This window comes from Cebus imitator, unplaced genomic scaffold (assembly GCF_001604975.1).
Source record: "Cebus imitator isolate Cc_AM_T3 unplaced genomic scaffold, Cebus_imitator-1.0 Scaffold16, whole genome shotgun sequence".
NCBI lineage: Eukaryota > Metazoa > Chordata > Mammalia > Primates > Cebidae > Cebus > Cebus imitator.
The window spans coordinates 1904083-1917125 of record NW_016107331.1 but is presented as its reverse complement, the minus strand read 5'-3'; the positions used below and the strand labels follow the sequence as shown (position 1 = coordinate 1917125).

At 38.5% G+C, this 13043-nt stretch overlaps 1 protein-coding gene and 1 long non-coding RNA gene across 6 annotated transcripts in view; one reads left to right on the top strand and one right to left on the bottom strand.

The window, feature by feature from the left end:
* Window positions 1–13043, top strand: part of LOC108288641 — a 67146-nt gene that overhangs the window by 22195 nt on the left and 31908 nt on the right. For all 3 annotated transcript variants that reach the window (XR_005196761.1, XR_005196760.1, XR_001818775.2), the window contains exons 2-3: window positions 9202–9382; window positions 11590–11683. This is a non-coding gene — a long non-coding RNA (uncharacterized LOC108288641). The remainder of the gene's footprint in view (window positions 1–9201; window positions 9383–11589; window positions 11684–13043) is intronic.
* CKMT2 (creatine kinase, mitochondrial 2) overlaps window positions 8974–13043 on the bottom strand; it is a 42461-nt gene continuing 38391 nt past the window's right edge. For 2 of the 3 annotated variants that reach the window (XM_017507605.2, XM_037731137.1), the window contains 2 exons: window positions 11765–11890; window positions 8979–9240 (listed from right to left, as the gene is read on the bottom strand). In XM_017507605.2, the coding sequence (XP_017363094.1) occupies window positions 9121–9240; window positions 11765–11890 (246 nt within the window). In that variant the 3' untranslated portion in view covers window positions 8979–9120. Of the gene's footprint in view, window positions 9241–11764; window positions 11891–13043 lie in introns of all 3 variants that reach the window. The other variant, XM_017507597.2, reaches the window with a different exon arrangement.

Below are 13043 nucleotides of genomic sequence, written 5' to 3'. Positions count from 1 at the left end.
TTTTTTTTAGTTCTATGAAGAATGATGGTGGTATTTTGATGGAAATTCCAGTGAATTTGTAGACTGCTTTTGGCAGTATGGGCACTTTCACAATATTGATTCTACTCATATATTGAGTCTGGCCAGCAGACTCTGGCTAAACAACGGATGAAAGATGTACACAAACACAGGTTTTTTTGCCTGGTCATGCGGCTAGAGGGCTGGCAGCTTACTCACCCTGAGGGGAGTGCCATATTTAATTAGTACAGGTTTAATGACAAAGGTCCTGAGTAAACACCATTTGTGGGTAATTAACATTGCCGACCCCCTGAGTAGACAACAGTTATGCTCATGGATGGGCAAAGGTTGGTCTTAGGACAACAAGCTATTTAGATAAACTCCTCTACATTCCCTTGTTATCTGCTCTTTGCTGTTAGCTCAAGGTAAGAGGATTAGGCTGCCTTCAGCCATAACTCTCTCCTGAGACTTTTGCAAAACTTTCTGGCCTTCCAAGAAGGTTTGCATCTATTTTATAATTTTTCCCACACCCAGACCGATCTGCACCTATCCATGAACATGGGATATGTTGTCTATGATTTTTTTTCAGTGGTGTTTTGTAGTTATCCTTGTACAGGTCTTTATCTCCTTGGTTAGGTATATTCCTAAGTGGTTTGTGTTTTGTTGTTGTTGTTTTATGTGTGTAGCTATTATAAAAGTGGTTGAGTTCTTGATTGATTCTCAGTTTGGTAACTCTTGGTGTATAGCCATGCTACTGATTTCTGTACATTAATTTTGTATCCTGAAACTTTGCCAAATTCATGTTTTAGTTCCAGGAGCTTTTTGGAAGAGTCTTTAGGGTTTTCTATGTGTACGATCATACCATCAGCAAACAGCGACAGTTTGACTTCCTCTTTACCAATTGGGATGCCCTTTATTTTTTCCTTGTCTGATTGCTCTGGCTAGGACTTTCAGTACTATGTTGAATAGAAGTGGTGAAAGTGGGCATTCTTGTCTTGTTCCAGGGGGAATGCTTGCAACATTTCCAAGTTCGGTATAATATTGGTTGTGGGTTTGTCATAGATGGCTTTTATTACCTTAAGGTATATCCTTTCTATGCCAGTTTTGCTAAGGGCTTTAATCATAGAAGGATGCTGGATTTTGTCAAATGCTTTTTCTGCATCTATTGAGATGATCATATGATTTTTGTTTTTAATTCTGTTTAAGTGGTGTATCACATTTATTGATTTGTGGATGTTAAATCATTCCTGCATCCTTGGTATGAAACCCACTTGATCATAGTGGATTATCTTTTTGATATGCTGTTGGATCTGGTTAGCTAGTATTTTGTTGAGGATTTTTGCATCTGTGTTCCTCAGGGAAATTGGTCTGTGGTCTGTAATTTCCTTTTTTTGTTATGTCCTTTCCTGGTTTTGGTATTAGGGTGATACTGGCTTCATAGAATGATTTAGGGAGGATTCTCTCTTTATCTGTTGGAATAGTGTCAATAAGATTGGTACTAGTCCTTCTTTGAATGTCTGATAGAATTCAGCTGTGAATCCATCTGGTCCTGGATGTTGTTGTTCTTGGCAATTTTTAAATTACCATTTCAATCTTGCTGCTTGTTATTGGTCTGTTCAGAGTTTGTATTTCTTCCTGGTTTAATCTTAGGAGGGTTGTGTATTTCCAGGAACTTACCCATCTCCTCTAGATTTTCTAGTTTAGTCACATAAATGTGTTCATAGTAATCTTGAATGATCTTTTGTATTTCTGTGGTATTGGTTGTAATATCTCCTGGTTCATTTCTAATTGAGTTTATTTGGATCTTCTCTCCTTTTCTTGGCTAGTCTTACTAATGGTCTATCAATTTATCTTTTCAAAGAACCAGCTTTTTGTTTCATTTATCTTATGTATTTTTTTGTTTGTTTGTTTTAGTTTCATTTACTTCTGCTCTGATCTATCTAACTTTCTTTCTTTCTTCTTCCTCTCTCTCCCCCTCCCTTCCCCTCCCCTCCTCTCCCTTCCCCTCTTTTTGAGACAGAGTCTCATACTGTTGCCCAGGCTGGAGTGCAATGGCACAATCTCAGCTAACTGCAACCTCCACCTTTCAGGTTCAAGTGATTCTCCTGCCTCAGTCTCCCAAGTAGCTGGGATTACAGGTGCCCACCACCACACCTGACTAATTTTTTATTTTTTTATTTTTATTTTTTAAATTTTTAGTAGAGATGGGGTTTCACTATATTGGCCAGGCTTGTCTCAAACTCCAGACCTTGTGATCTGCCCACTGCAGCCTCCCAGAGTGCTGGGATTACAGGCGTGAGCCACCACGCCCGGCCAATCTTTATTTTTCTTTTCTTTTGCTGGGTGTGGGTTTAGTTTGTTCTTGTTTCTCTAGTTCCTTGAGGTGTGACCTTAGATTGTCCATTTGTGCTCTTTCAGACTTTTCAATGTAGACATTTAATGGTATGAACTTTCCTCTTAGCACTACCTTTGCTCTATCCCAGAGGTTTTGATGGGTTGTGTCACTATTATTCAGGTCAAAGAATTTTTAAATTTTCATCTTGATTTCATTGTTGACCCAAGAATCATTCAGGAGCAGGTTATTTAATTTACATGTATTTGCGTCGTTTTGAGGGTTTCTTTTGGAGTTGATTTTCACTTTTATTCCACTATGGTCTGAGAGTATTTGATATAATTTCAATTTTTAAAAATTTATTGAGACTTGTTTTGTGGCCTATAATATGGTCTATCTTGCAGACTATGCCATGTGCTCATGAATAGAATGTATATTCTGTATTTGTTGGGTAGAATGTTCTGTAAATATCTGTTAAGTCCATTTATTGTAGCTTATAGCTTAAGTACATTGTTTCTTTGTTGACTTTTTCTTGATGACCTGTCTAATGCTGTCTGTGGAGTATTGAAATCTCTCACTTTATTATGTTGCTGTCTATCTCGTTTCTTAGGTCTAGCAGTAATTGTATAAATTTGGGAGTTCCAGTGTTAGGTGCACATATGTTTAGGATTATGATATTTTCCTGTTGGATAAGTCCTTTTATCATTATATAATGTCTCTCTTTATCTTTTTTAACTGCTGTTGCTTTAAAGTTTGTTTTGTCTGATACAAGAATAGCTACTCTTGCTTTTGGTGTCCGTTTACATGGAACATGTTTTTCTGCTCCTTTACCTTAAGTTTATGTGAGTTCTTATGTATTAGGTGAATCTCTTGAAGACAGCTGATACTTGGTTGGTGAATTCATAACCATTCTGTCATTCTGTATCTTTTAAGTGGAGCATTTAGGCCATTTACATTCAAAATCAGTATTAAGGTGTGAGGTACTATTCTATTCATCATGGTATTTGTTGCCTGAATACCTTGCAAGTTTTTTTTTTTTTTTTTTTTTTTTTTTTTTTTTTTTTTATAGGTCCTGTGAAATTTTTGCTTTAAGGAGGTTGTAATCTTGACATATTTCAAGGATTTGTTTCAAGATTTAGAACTCCTTTTAACAGTTCTTACAGTGCTGGGTTGATAGTGGCAAATTCTCTTCAGCATTTGTTTGTCCAAAAAAGACATTGTCTTTCTTTCATTTAGAAAGCTTAATTTTGCTGGATACAAAATTTTTGACTGATAACTGTTTTGTTTAAGGAGTCTTAAGATAGGACCCCGATCCCTTCCAACTTATAGGGCGTCTGCTGAGAAATCTGCTGCTACTCTGATAGGTTTTTCTTTATAGGTTACCTGGTGTTTTTGCCTCGCAGCTCTTAAGATTTCTTACTTCGTCTTGACTTTAGGTAACCTGATGGCTGTGTGTCTAGGCAATGATCTTTCTTCAATGAACTTTCCAGGTGTTCTTTGAGCTTCTTGTATTTAGATATCTAGATCTCTAGCAAGGCTGGGGAAGTTTTCCTTATTTCCTCGAATACATTTTCCATACTTTGAGATTTCTCTTCTTCCTCAGGAATACCAAGTATTCTTAGGTTTGGTTGTTTAACATAATCCCAAACTTCTTGGAGGTTTTGTTCATTTTTTAAAATTCTCATTTCTTTCTGTATGCTGGATTAGGTAAATTTGAAAGCCTTGTCGAGCTCTGAAGTTCTTTCTTCTATTTGTTTGATTCTATTGCTGAGAGTTTCCATTGTAAAGTGCATCCTTCATTTCCAGAAGTTGTGATTGTTTTTTATTTATGCTATTTCTCTGGAGATTTTCTCATCCATATCCTGTAACATTTTAAAAATTTCTCTAAGTTGGTATTCACCTTTCCCTGGTGCCTCCTTGAGTAGCTTAACAATTGACCTTCTGAATTATTTTTCTGGCAATTCAGAGATTTCTTTTTGGTTTAGATTCATTGCTGGTGAGCTAGTATGATCTTTTGGGAGTATTAAAGAACCTTGTTTTGCCATATTATCAGAATTGTTTTTCTGATTCCTTCTCATTTGTGTAGACTATGTCAGAGGGAAGATTTGGGGCTGAAGGGCTGCTATTGAGTTTCTTTTGTCCCACAGGGTGCTCCTTTGATATAGTGCTCTCCCTCTTCCCTTAGGGATACTGCTTCCTAAGAGGCAAACTACAGTGATTGTTATTTCTCTTTTAGATCTAGCCACCCAGCAGAGCTAATAGGCTCTAGCCTGGTACTGGGAGTGTTTGCAAAGAGTCTTGTGATGTGATCTGTCTTCAGGTGCCTCAGCCATGGATACCAGCACCTGCTCTGGTGGAGGTAGCAGGGAGTGAAGTGGACTCTGTGAGGGTCCTTGGTTGTATTTTGGTTTAGTGTGCTTGTTTTGTGTTGGTTGGCCTCCAGCACGGAGGTGGCACTTTTAAGAGAGTATAGGGAGAATCAGCAGTGGGCTGGGTCATAGAGCTCCCAAGAGATTGTGTCCTTTGTCTTTGGCTACCAGGGCAGATAGAGACAGACCATCAGGTGGGGGCAGGGTTAGGTATGTCTGAGCTTAGCCTCTCCTTGGGTAGGGGTTGCTGCAGCTGCTGTGGGTATGTGGGTGTAGTTCTCAGGCCAATGAAGTTATATTCCCAGGAGGATTAAGGCTGCCTTTGTTTTGTCATGCATGTTGCCAGGGAAGTGGGTGAAAGCTGGCAGTTACAGGCCTCAACAGTTCCCATGCAACCCAAGAGGCTGGGTTGCCCCATCCTCAATTGCACTGAGTTTATTTCCAGGCAGCCAGTCAGCAGGGATGAGAACTTACCCAGGCTTCATATCTCCCCACTGAGGAAGCAAGCAGGGCTTTCAGGTTTCATGCCTCCCTGCCTGCCACAGCTTCTATGCTTGTATCTGCACTCCTGGTTTGCCCCTCCCCCAGTTCTGTTCAGGAAACTTTGTGTTTGGTCAAAGTGGTTACAAAGTTCAGCTGGAAATTTCATTCTCCCTGTGGTCTTTCCCCAGTTCCACTGGCAGCCCTCCCAAGGATCCCTGAGAAACAAAGAAATGGCTTCCCTGGGGATGGAGAATTCCCACAGGGCTCTTCCAGCTCCTTTCCCTACCCCTGTATTTGGCTCAGCCGTCTAAATTTGTCTCAGTTCCAGGAAAGGTCAAATTCTTCTGTGATCTGGACCTTCAGGTTCCCCAGTGAGGAAGTGTGTTTGGAGGCAGACGATCCCCCTTTTCACTCTTTCACACCTCGGGTACTCAGTTTTCTGGCTGTGTCACATAGCCTACAGCCTGCCTCTTTGTATACTGGGTTCTAATGTAAAATATATTTCTTCCCATAGGTTACAGTAAAAGAAAAAGAAAGTAAGTCACTGGCTTATTTAATCATCATAAAAACTTTATAAGGCAGAAATTCTCTCCATTTCAAGATTCTTGAGTCAATAGAGTTAAATAATTTACCTTTGGTTATGTAGCTCATTAGTAGTTCAGCCTGAATTTCATGCAAATTTTTTGACCTCAAAACAACTCCTTTTGGGCTGGGCACAGTGGCTCATGCCTGTAATCCCCGCACTTTGGGAGGCCAAGGTAGGAGGATTGCTTGTGTCCAAGACTTCACGAACAGCCTGGGCAACATAGTAAGACCCAAAAAATAAAAAATTAGCTGGGCATGGTTGTGTGCACCTGTCATTGCAGCTACTCGGGGGGCTGAGGTGGGAGGATCGCTTGAGCTTGGGAGTTTGAGGCTGCTGTGAGCCACTATCGTGCCACTTCATCAGCCTGGGTGACAGAGTGAGACTTTGTCTCAAGGGAATTCTTTTGGCTGCTTTCAGAACATTCAGACATGCTGTTTTATATGGTTTGGGTTGAGGGAAGAGGAGCTGAGTCTCTATAAACAGACTTACTGTGGAAGCCCAGAAGTCAAGGAAAAGACTCCTCTTTCTCTTCCCCTGTGGAAGGGAGTCAGTTTCTCAGCCATCAAAGCTTTCTCACTGCATCTGCCTCTGATGTAAGGAATGCAGCAAATTTTAAAAGGCTTTTGACTCAGAACCGTGCTCTGTTCATATGAGTTTGATGACTCCTGATCGAACTAGACCTTAGTAAACAGGAACTGTTTGCATGCCATATGACTCCCTTGGCTGGAAGATATGGTATTCAATTAGAATTTTAATTAATAATTAAAAGTCCCTTTGTCTCTTCCAATGGACTCATCTTTCTCATAAAAGATTTTATTTTGACTGTAATTTTGCCAATGTGCTTTTTCTTGTGGTAAAATTAAAACATCATTACTTCTGCAAACACGATATCAAATGCTTGTCAGTGCTTGAGGAGAAAGCATATTATTGTATCTGATTTAAGTGCTGTAACATAATCTGATAATTGATTGAAGAACTGTCAGGAAAAGATAGTTAATGAATATGGAGGATTTCGAAGAAAAGTGAGGTGCCAGATCGAGTGTTGAGGAATCCATTGTAGACTTGGTTTAGATGACTGTCTTTAATTATGAATATTGTTTTTAAACAGTAAAGTCACACGAATACATTCCTGGTAATATACTAAAGGTCACAGGGCCCAACAAATGAGTAGTTTCAAATGTAGATAATTTAAAGATGAAGTACTAACAGTCTGTGAGCAAGCCAGTATTGAAAGCGAATGTCACTGAGCTTATTGATGAATTAAAATGAATGGATACAGGTGAGAAATAAATTCGATAAAAATGCAGCAACAAAAAAGGAGAGAGATGTTATCTAGAGTTCTCTGTCCCTTAGATATTTAGTTAATTCTTGCTGATGTTGCTGTTGCTTTAGATGTTGTGGTATAGATTACAAGACTTATGTCAGCCGCCATATACGTTATGACAATGCTTGTTTTTCAGCTTTTCTTCTTAAAAAAATGAAATGTTGCTGTATACATCTGTCTAGTCTCTTCAGCCCACTTACACTTATGAGCATAATGCATATTTATTAATATGCATTTGCTTCAATTTACCACTTAGCTCAAAAGATCTTTCAGAAGAGGGACCAAGAATCCTGTTGGCTTGCCCTAAAAGATAGTGTAAGGCATATTCATAGATGGATTATTATACTGTTATAAGTGATTTTTTATTTATTTAGCAAATGCCTACATAGTACTGTGCATTGAACACTTGTAAGTGAACTGTCAATTAATTTTATCCTTCTGACAACCCTTGTGCAGTAAGTATAATCATTGTTCTCATTTTATGTAGAGGAACCTAGAAATTAAGTAACTCAATGTTTATAGTTGGAGAATTGGGACTTGTACCCCAGCAACGCAGCTATAGTCAGTGTGCCTGCCATGACACCAGTCTTCTCTACCCTTTCTCTCTTAAATCAGAGAGTATCAACCACTGCATGAGGTTGTGATCCTCCCTTTTTCCTTCAGGCATTGGTTGGAGGAACAGCCCTTCACCCTCTCCCATTTGGGGCACTGAACACAGTGTTTCAAATTATACTGGTATGGTTTACTCTTTCTTAATTTCTGCCACATATCAGTTTGTCACTTAGAGTAGTCCATATTAACACCAGCACAATTTTAATATACTTTTTTCTCAATATAGCAGGAAGGAATACAAATGCATACATTAAAGCACCAATTTATTTTAACTGTAGCACCTACAGTTACCCCCCTCACTAACTGTAGGGGGTATAACTTGGTTTCATTTCTATTATGCTAAAAATATTTGTCTTTTGTGTGTGGAGCTGTTTCCAAACTTGTTAATTAATTGCTCCCTGCTACTCTATCATGTCCCCTCAGGTTACAGACATCACAGGATAGAAGGAAAATAACAAGATGCAAGATAATGATCTGCATGCTGAGGGAAGAATTCTGCTTTCAGATTATATTAAAAGCATTTTCAGTATTTCAGACATCAAATTTTGAATTGTTTTTGAGAGACTGAGTATACAGAGACAATGGCTAGACCACAGGGCAATAGAACTCTCATCCACAACCTCTAAAGCAACCATTCTAGGAGGCCAAACCCCAGCCTCTGTAACAGTAAGTACAGGATGGTGAGGGTTTGATCAATGACTGCTGGCTTCCCTAATTTTTGCCCCTGCCTCCAACTCAGTACCAATTGGATAAAACCAAATATGCTTCCCAAACTAATCACATAGCATATGCCACTTCTAGGCCTGTCTCCAACGTCCCCATGACTGAAACCCCAATCAGGGCATACCTGAAGCCTCCCCTTTTCTTTTACCATAGATTTCTCATGTCTCTGCCTGCCTTTGAGTCTCTGCCAAATGCAAGTGATGATGACTGACTCCCTTGTGATAGCAAACTCTGAATAAATAAGTAGCCTCTAGTTTTTATTTCTGCACTTTCAAGAGAAATAGTCCCCTCTTGCTTCATTTGCCAGAAAATTGTTTATTATATTAATTTCTCACCTTTCAATGGTGTCCATAAGAGATTTCTGAAAGGGTTGACAAACATCTAGATAGCCAAAGGGTTATTTAGATGTGTAGGTAAGTTGTGGCAAAATCAAAACTTACAAATATTAGTTTTATCATTGTCTTAAAATATTTTGCCCGTTGTCTACTTGTAATTGGATATGTTTGCCCCTAGTATTATTTTAAAAATCAGAGAAACAAAGCAAAGATATATTAAGGAGAGTTTTATTGTAAAGATAGGCAGGACCTACAATTTTACATTTTTTCAAGTGTACAAAAACTCTCAGAGTAGAGATTTCTTTATGTCTGTCATACCAGCAGACAGATGATTATTTATAAATTGGGAAAGGGAAAGTTCACTTTTTGCCAAACTGAGGCAGAGGGGGTGGCACCTTAATATCTTGGCCTCTCTCCAACTTCTTTTCACAGTCCACCAGGTAATTGACTCCATCGATGACTATCTGAACAAGCTCCACCTTTGACAGTGAAGAAGATGAATTATTAATTTGAATAGAAGACACTTGCAAGGCATTGATTAACAGGAACAATACTGGGATAAATGAGAACTTGCCACGTAGATGGACTTCACAACAATTTCTTCCTTCTCAAAGATGAAAGGTAGAGATATTTTAAGGGTTTCTCTCAGTCTTTCCATAGTTAAGATGGGGTTACTACTTTGTATGTGAAAGCTTTTTTACTATATGAAAAGCATTTGTTGGCATCTCAAACTTTTTTTCCTATCAGTATCTGCTATAAAATGTGAGAGTTTGTCTAGAAGTAAGACACCACAGTGCCACCCTTGTGTTCTTTGGCCTGGATCTGAATTCTGACCTGTCACTAATCTGTCTGAGCACTGGATATGCCAATGTAGTTCAGATGTCATCATTTACACAGTGGGCATCTTCCTGAAAACTTATGTAGCATCAAATGTTTGGCAGCTAAATCATGTTTGTACTAGGCTAGGCAGGCTTATTAATGAAATGAAGTTTTGCAAATTATATTAAGTTATACTTTCTAAAATTCCTGCTCATAAAAAATTATGTTTAGAACTTTGGTTTCCAAATATTGGTTTTTCTTAAACCAGAGCACATCTACTTATAATTTTTTTCCCCTTGGGATCCCCTCCTAAGCAAATGACTGGCACTGTTCCCAAGGAAACCCAAATTCAGAGAGAAATTAGTTAATTCCAGACAATAAATGATACAGCTAAAAAATGAACGGCAAGGGTGGATGGGATCATTGAATGTTAGTGCTTAGGCATCACAGATTCCAGCTTCCTGTCTCTTTATATGCATAAGGAAACTTAAGCCCCAAGAGAGGGTTGAATCAGAAAGTTAGTCACTACTAACTAAAGAAACGTATTTTCTCCTTGTCCCTTTGGTCTCTTCTAGTGTTGGTGAGAGTGTGATGAGATGGGTCTGTCACTCACTGCCAGTAGGACTTTATCTTGGTATAAATCTGGTAAAAAAACTTGGTCATAAATAGGGCCCTCTGCTTTTAACCCACAATTCCTTTCCTAGAAGTATAGTCTAACTAAATAACCAGAGTTGTGATTAGAATTATATATAGAGATGGTCAAACATAAAATCAGGAAAACATTAAATAGACAATGGATTATGTTTACTGTGAGTAAAAATCATGTGTTTGAAGAATACTTAATATTTTGGGAAAATGTTCATGATATAATACATTGGAAAAAATTATAAGTAGTATTTGGTTATAATACTAAAATATGTGTTACAACAATTTTTTAAAAGTTTTTTGAGTAGATTTAAAGAATGAAGGACCATTTAGAATAATGTTCACAATGGTTATCAGGGTTGTTGGGTTAAATAAATGGTGTTTTAAAATTATTTTTTGGCACTTTGCTCACTTTATGACTGCTATTATAGTTAGACTTGAAAATTTAAGCATTAATTACATGGTTTTCCAGTAATACATACCTAGTTAATATTAGAATCAACAGGGATAGACTCCCAGATTTTCTTTATTCACTACACCACACATTATTCAGTAAATTTCAGAGGTTGTATTATAGTTGCTTGTCCCTCAAGTACTTTACCACAGCTGATAGCACACAGGCTGATCTAATTGTTTGGAGTGTTTCTTCCTTTCCTTTTCCTCAGTGTACGGGTGGGATATCAATAGGCGGTGGGATATCAATAGGCACTGAAATACTCAAAAACTAGTAAGGAAGAAGACAGCTTTGATAATCCATAGATTTAATAACCAGTCACTGAATCATTAAGAGTTTTGTTATGAGAAGAGGTTTTTAAATTAATGGTGGGCATGATCTGTCCAATGAGGCCACATCCAGATAAGCTGGTATAACTTACCACGATCAGTATTGCTTAGTGTTCAGCTGCATGTTCCTTACATTTGATCTTTTTGCCTCACTGTTTCAGGGCCACACATAGTCTATGAATCCTTTTCATCCTACATATTCATCACAGAATCCTAAGGATTTTATGAACACAAACTTATCTAGACCTGGCACATGACATATTTGCTATCTTTAGCCTAAGAAATAAAAGTGTAGATACTGTCAAGCATCTAAGAACACCAAAATAAAGATGATAGTATGTAGCCTTCACCAAAAAATTCAGAATCAATAGAAAATTCCACTATTTTGTCACCCTCCAAGGGATAGCACAGACGTTCTGACTTTAAAGTAATAAAATACTTCAGTCCTTTAGCATAATAGAGCTCCTGCTTGCTGAAGATTGTTGGAATACTCTTAAGGCAGGTTGGTGACAACAGCCCCACTGTAAATTCCTATAGTTGCCTGTAAATTCTCAGCTCACATTATGTTTACCTTTATGCAGTTATTTCCCATGGAAGAATAATGTTACAGAATGAAAAGCTAACATAACTCAGGACTCGATGGGTGAAAAGGAGGTCTCGAATTCTGTGAAAACGGTAAGGCTGTTTAGGCGGCTTTTCTCTGTTCTCTCAGGCTGATTTTGTTAATTCATGTTAGGAAAGTGAGAGAGACATTACCTCTGATCGACCAATTCTATCTATGTTGGAAATGTCGTACACATCTGCAACCGCGGCAGTGTCCACACCACCTGTGCCACGCTTCTGGAGTCTTAGGTTTTCCAGGATCTTAGAAAAGCGTGGGTCCTAGGACAAGGGGATGATACTTAAATGTGGTAAGAGGCAAAAATCTATTCATAATCATTGGTACATTTACTTAGAAAAGACATATAGTAAGATAACAGTTTAACGTTTTTTTCTTATACTTTAAGTTCTGTGATACCTGTGCAGAACGTGCAGGTTGGTTACATAGGTATACATGTGCCATGGTGATTTGCTGTGCCCATCTACCCATCATCTACATTAGGTATTTCTCCTAATGCTGTCCCCCTCCCCTACTCCCCCACCCCCTGACAGGTCCCAGTGTGTGACATTCCCTTCCCTGTGTCCATGTGTTCTCATTGTTCAATTCCTACTTATAAGTGAGAACATGCAGTATTTGGTTTTCTGTCTCTGTGTTAGTTTGCTGAGAATGATGGTTTCTGGCTTCATCCATATCTCTGCAAAGGACATCAACTCATCCCATTTTACGGCTGCATAGTGTTCCATGGTGTATATGTGCCACATTTTCTTTATCCAGTCTATCATTGATGGGTATTGTTGCTTCCAAGTCTTTGCTATTGTAAACAGTGCTGCAATAAACACATATTTGCATGTGTCTTTATAGTAGAATGATTTATAATCCTTTGAGTATATTACCCAGTAATGGGATTGCTAAGTCAATTGATATTTCTGGTTCTAGATCCTTGAGGAATCGCCACACTGTCTTTCACAGTGTTTGAACTAATTTTACACTCCCACCAGCAGTGTAAAAGCATTCCTATTTCTCCACATACTCTCCAGCATCTGTTGTTTTGTGATTTTTTTTTTAATGATTGCCATTCTATACTGGCATGAGGTGGTATAACGATGTGGTTTTGATTTGCATTTCTCTAGTGACCAGTGATGATGAGCTTTTTTTCATGTTAGTTGACCCGTTAAGTGTCTTCTTGTGAGAAGTGTCTATTCATATTGTTTACCCACTTTTTGATAAGGTTGTTTTTTTCTTGAAAATTTAAGTTCTAGGCCGGGCGCGGTGGCTCAAGCCTGTAATCCTAGCATTTTGGGAGGCCGAAGCGGGTGGATCACGAGGTCAAGAGATCGAGACCATCCTGGTCAACATGGTGAAACCCCGTCTCTACTAAAGCTACGAAAAAAAATTAGCTGGGCATGGTGGTGCGTGCCTGTAATCCCAGCTACT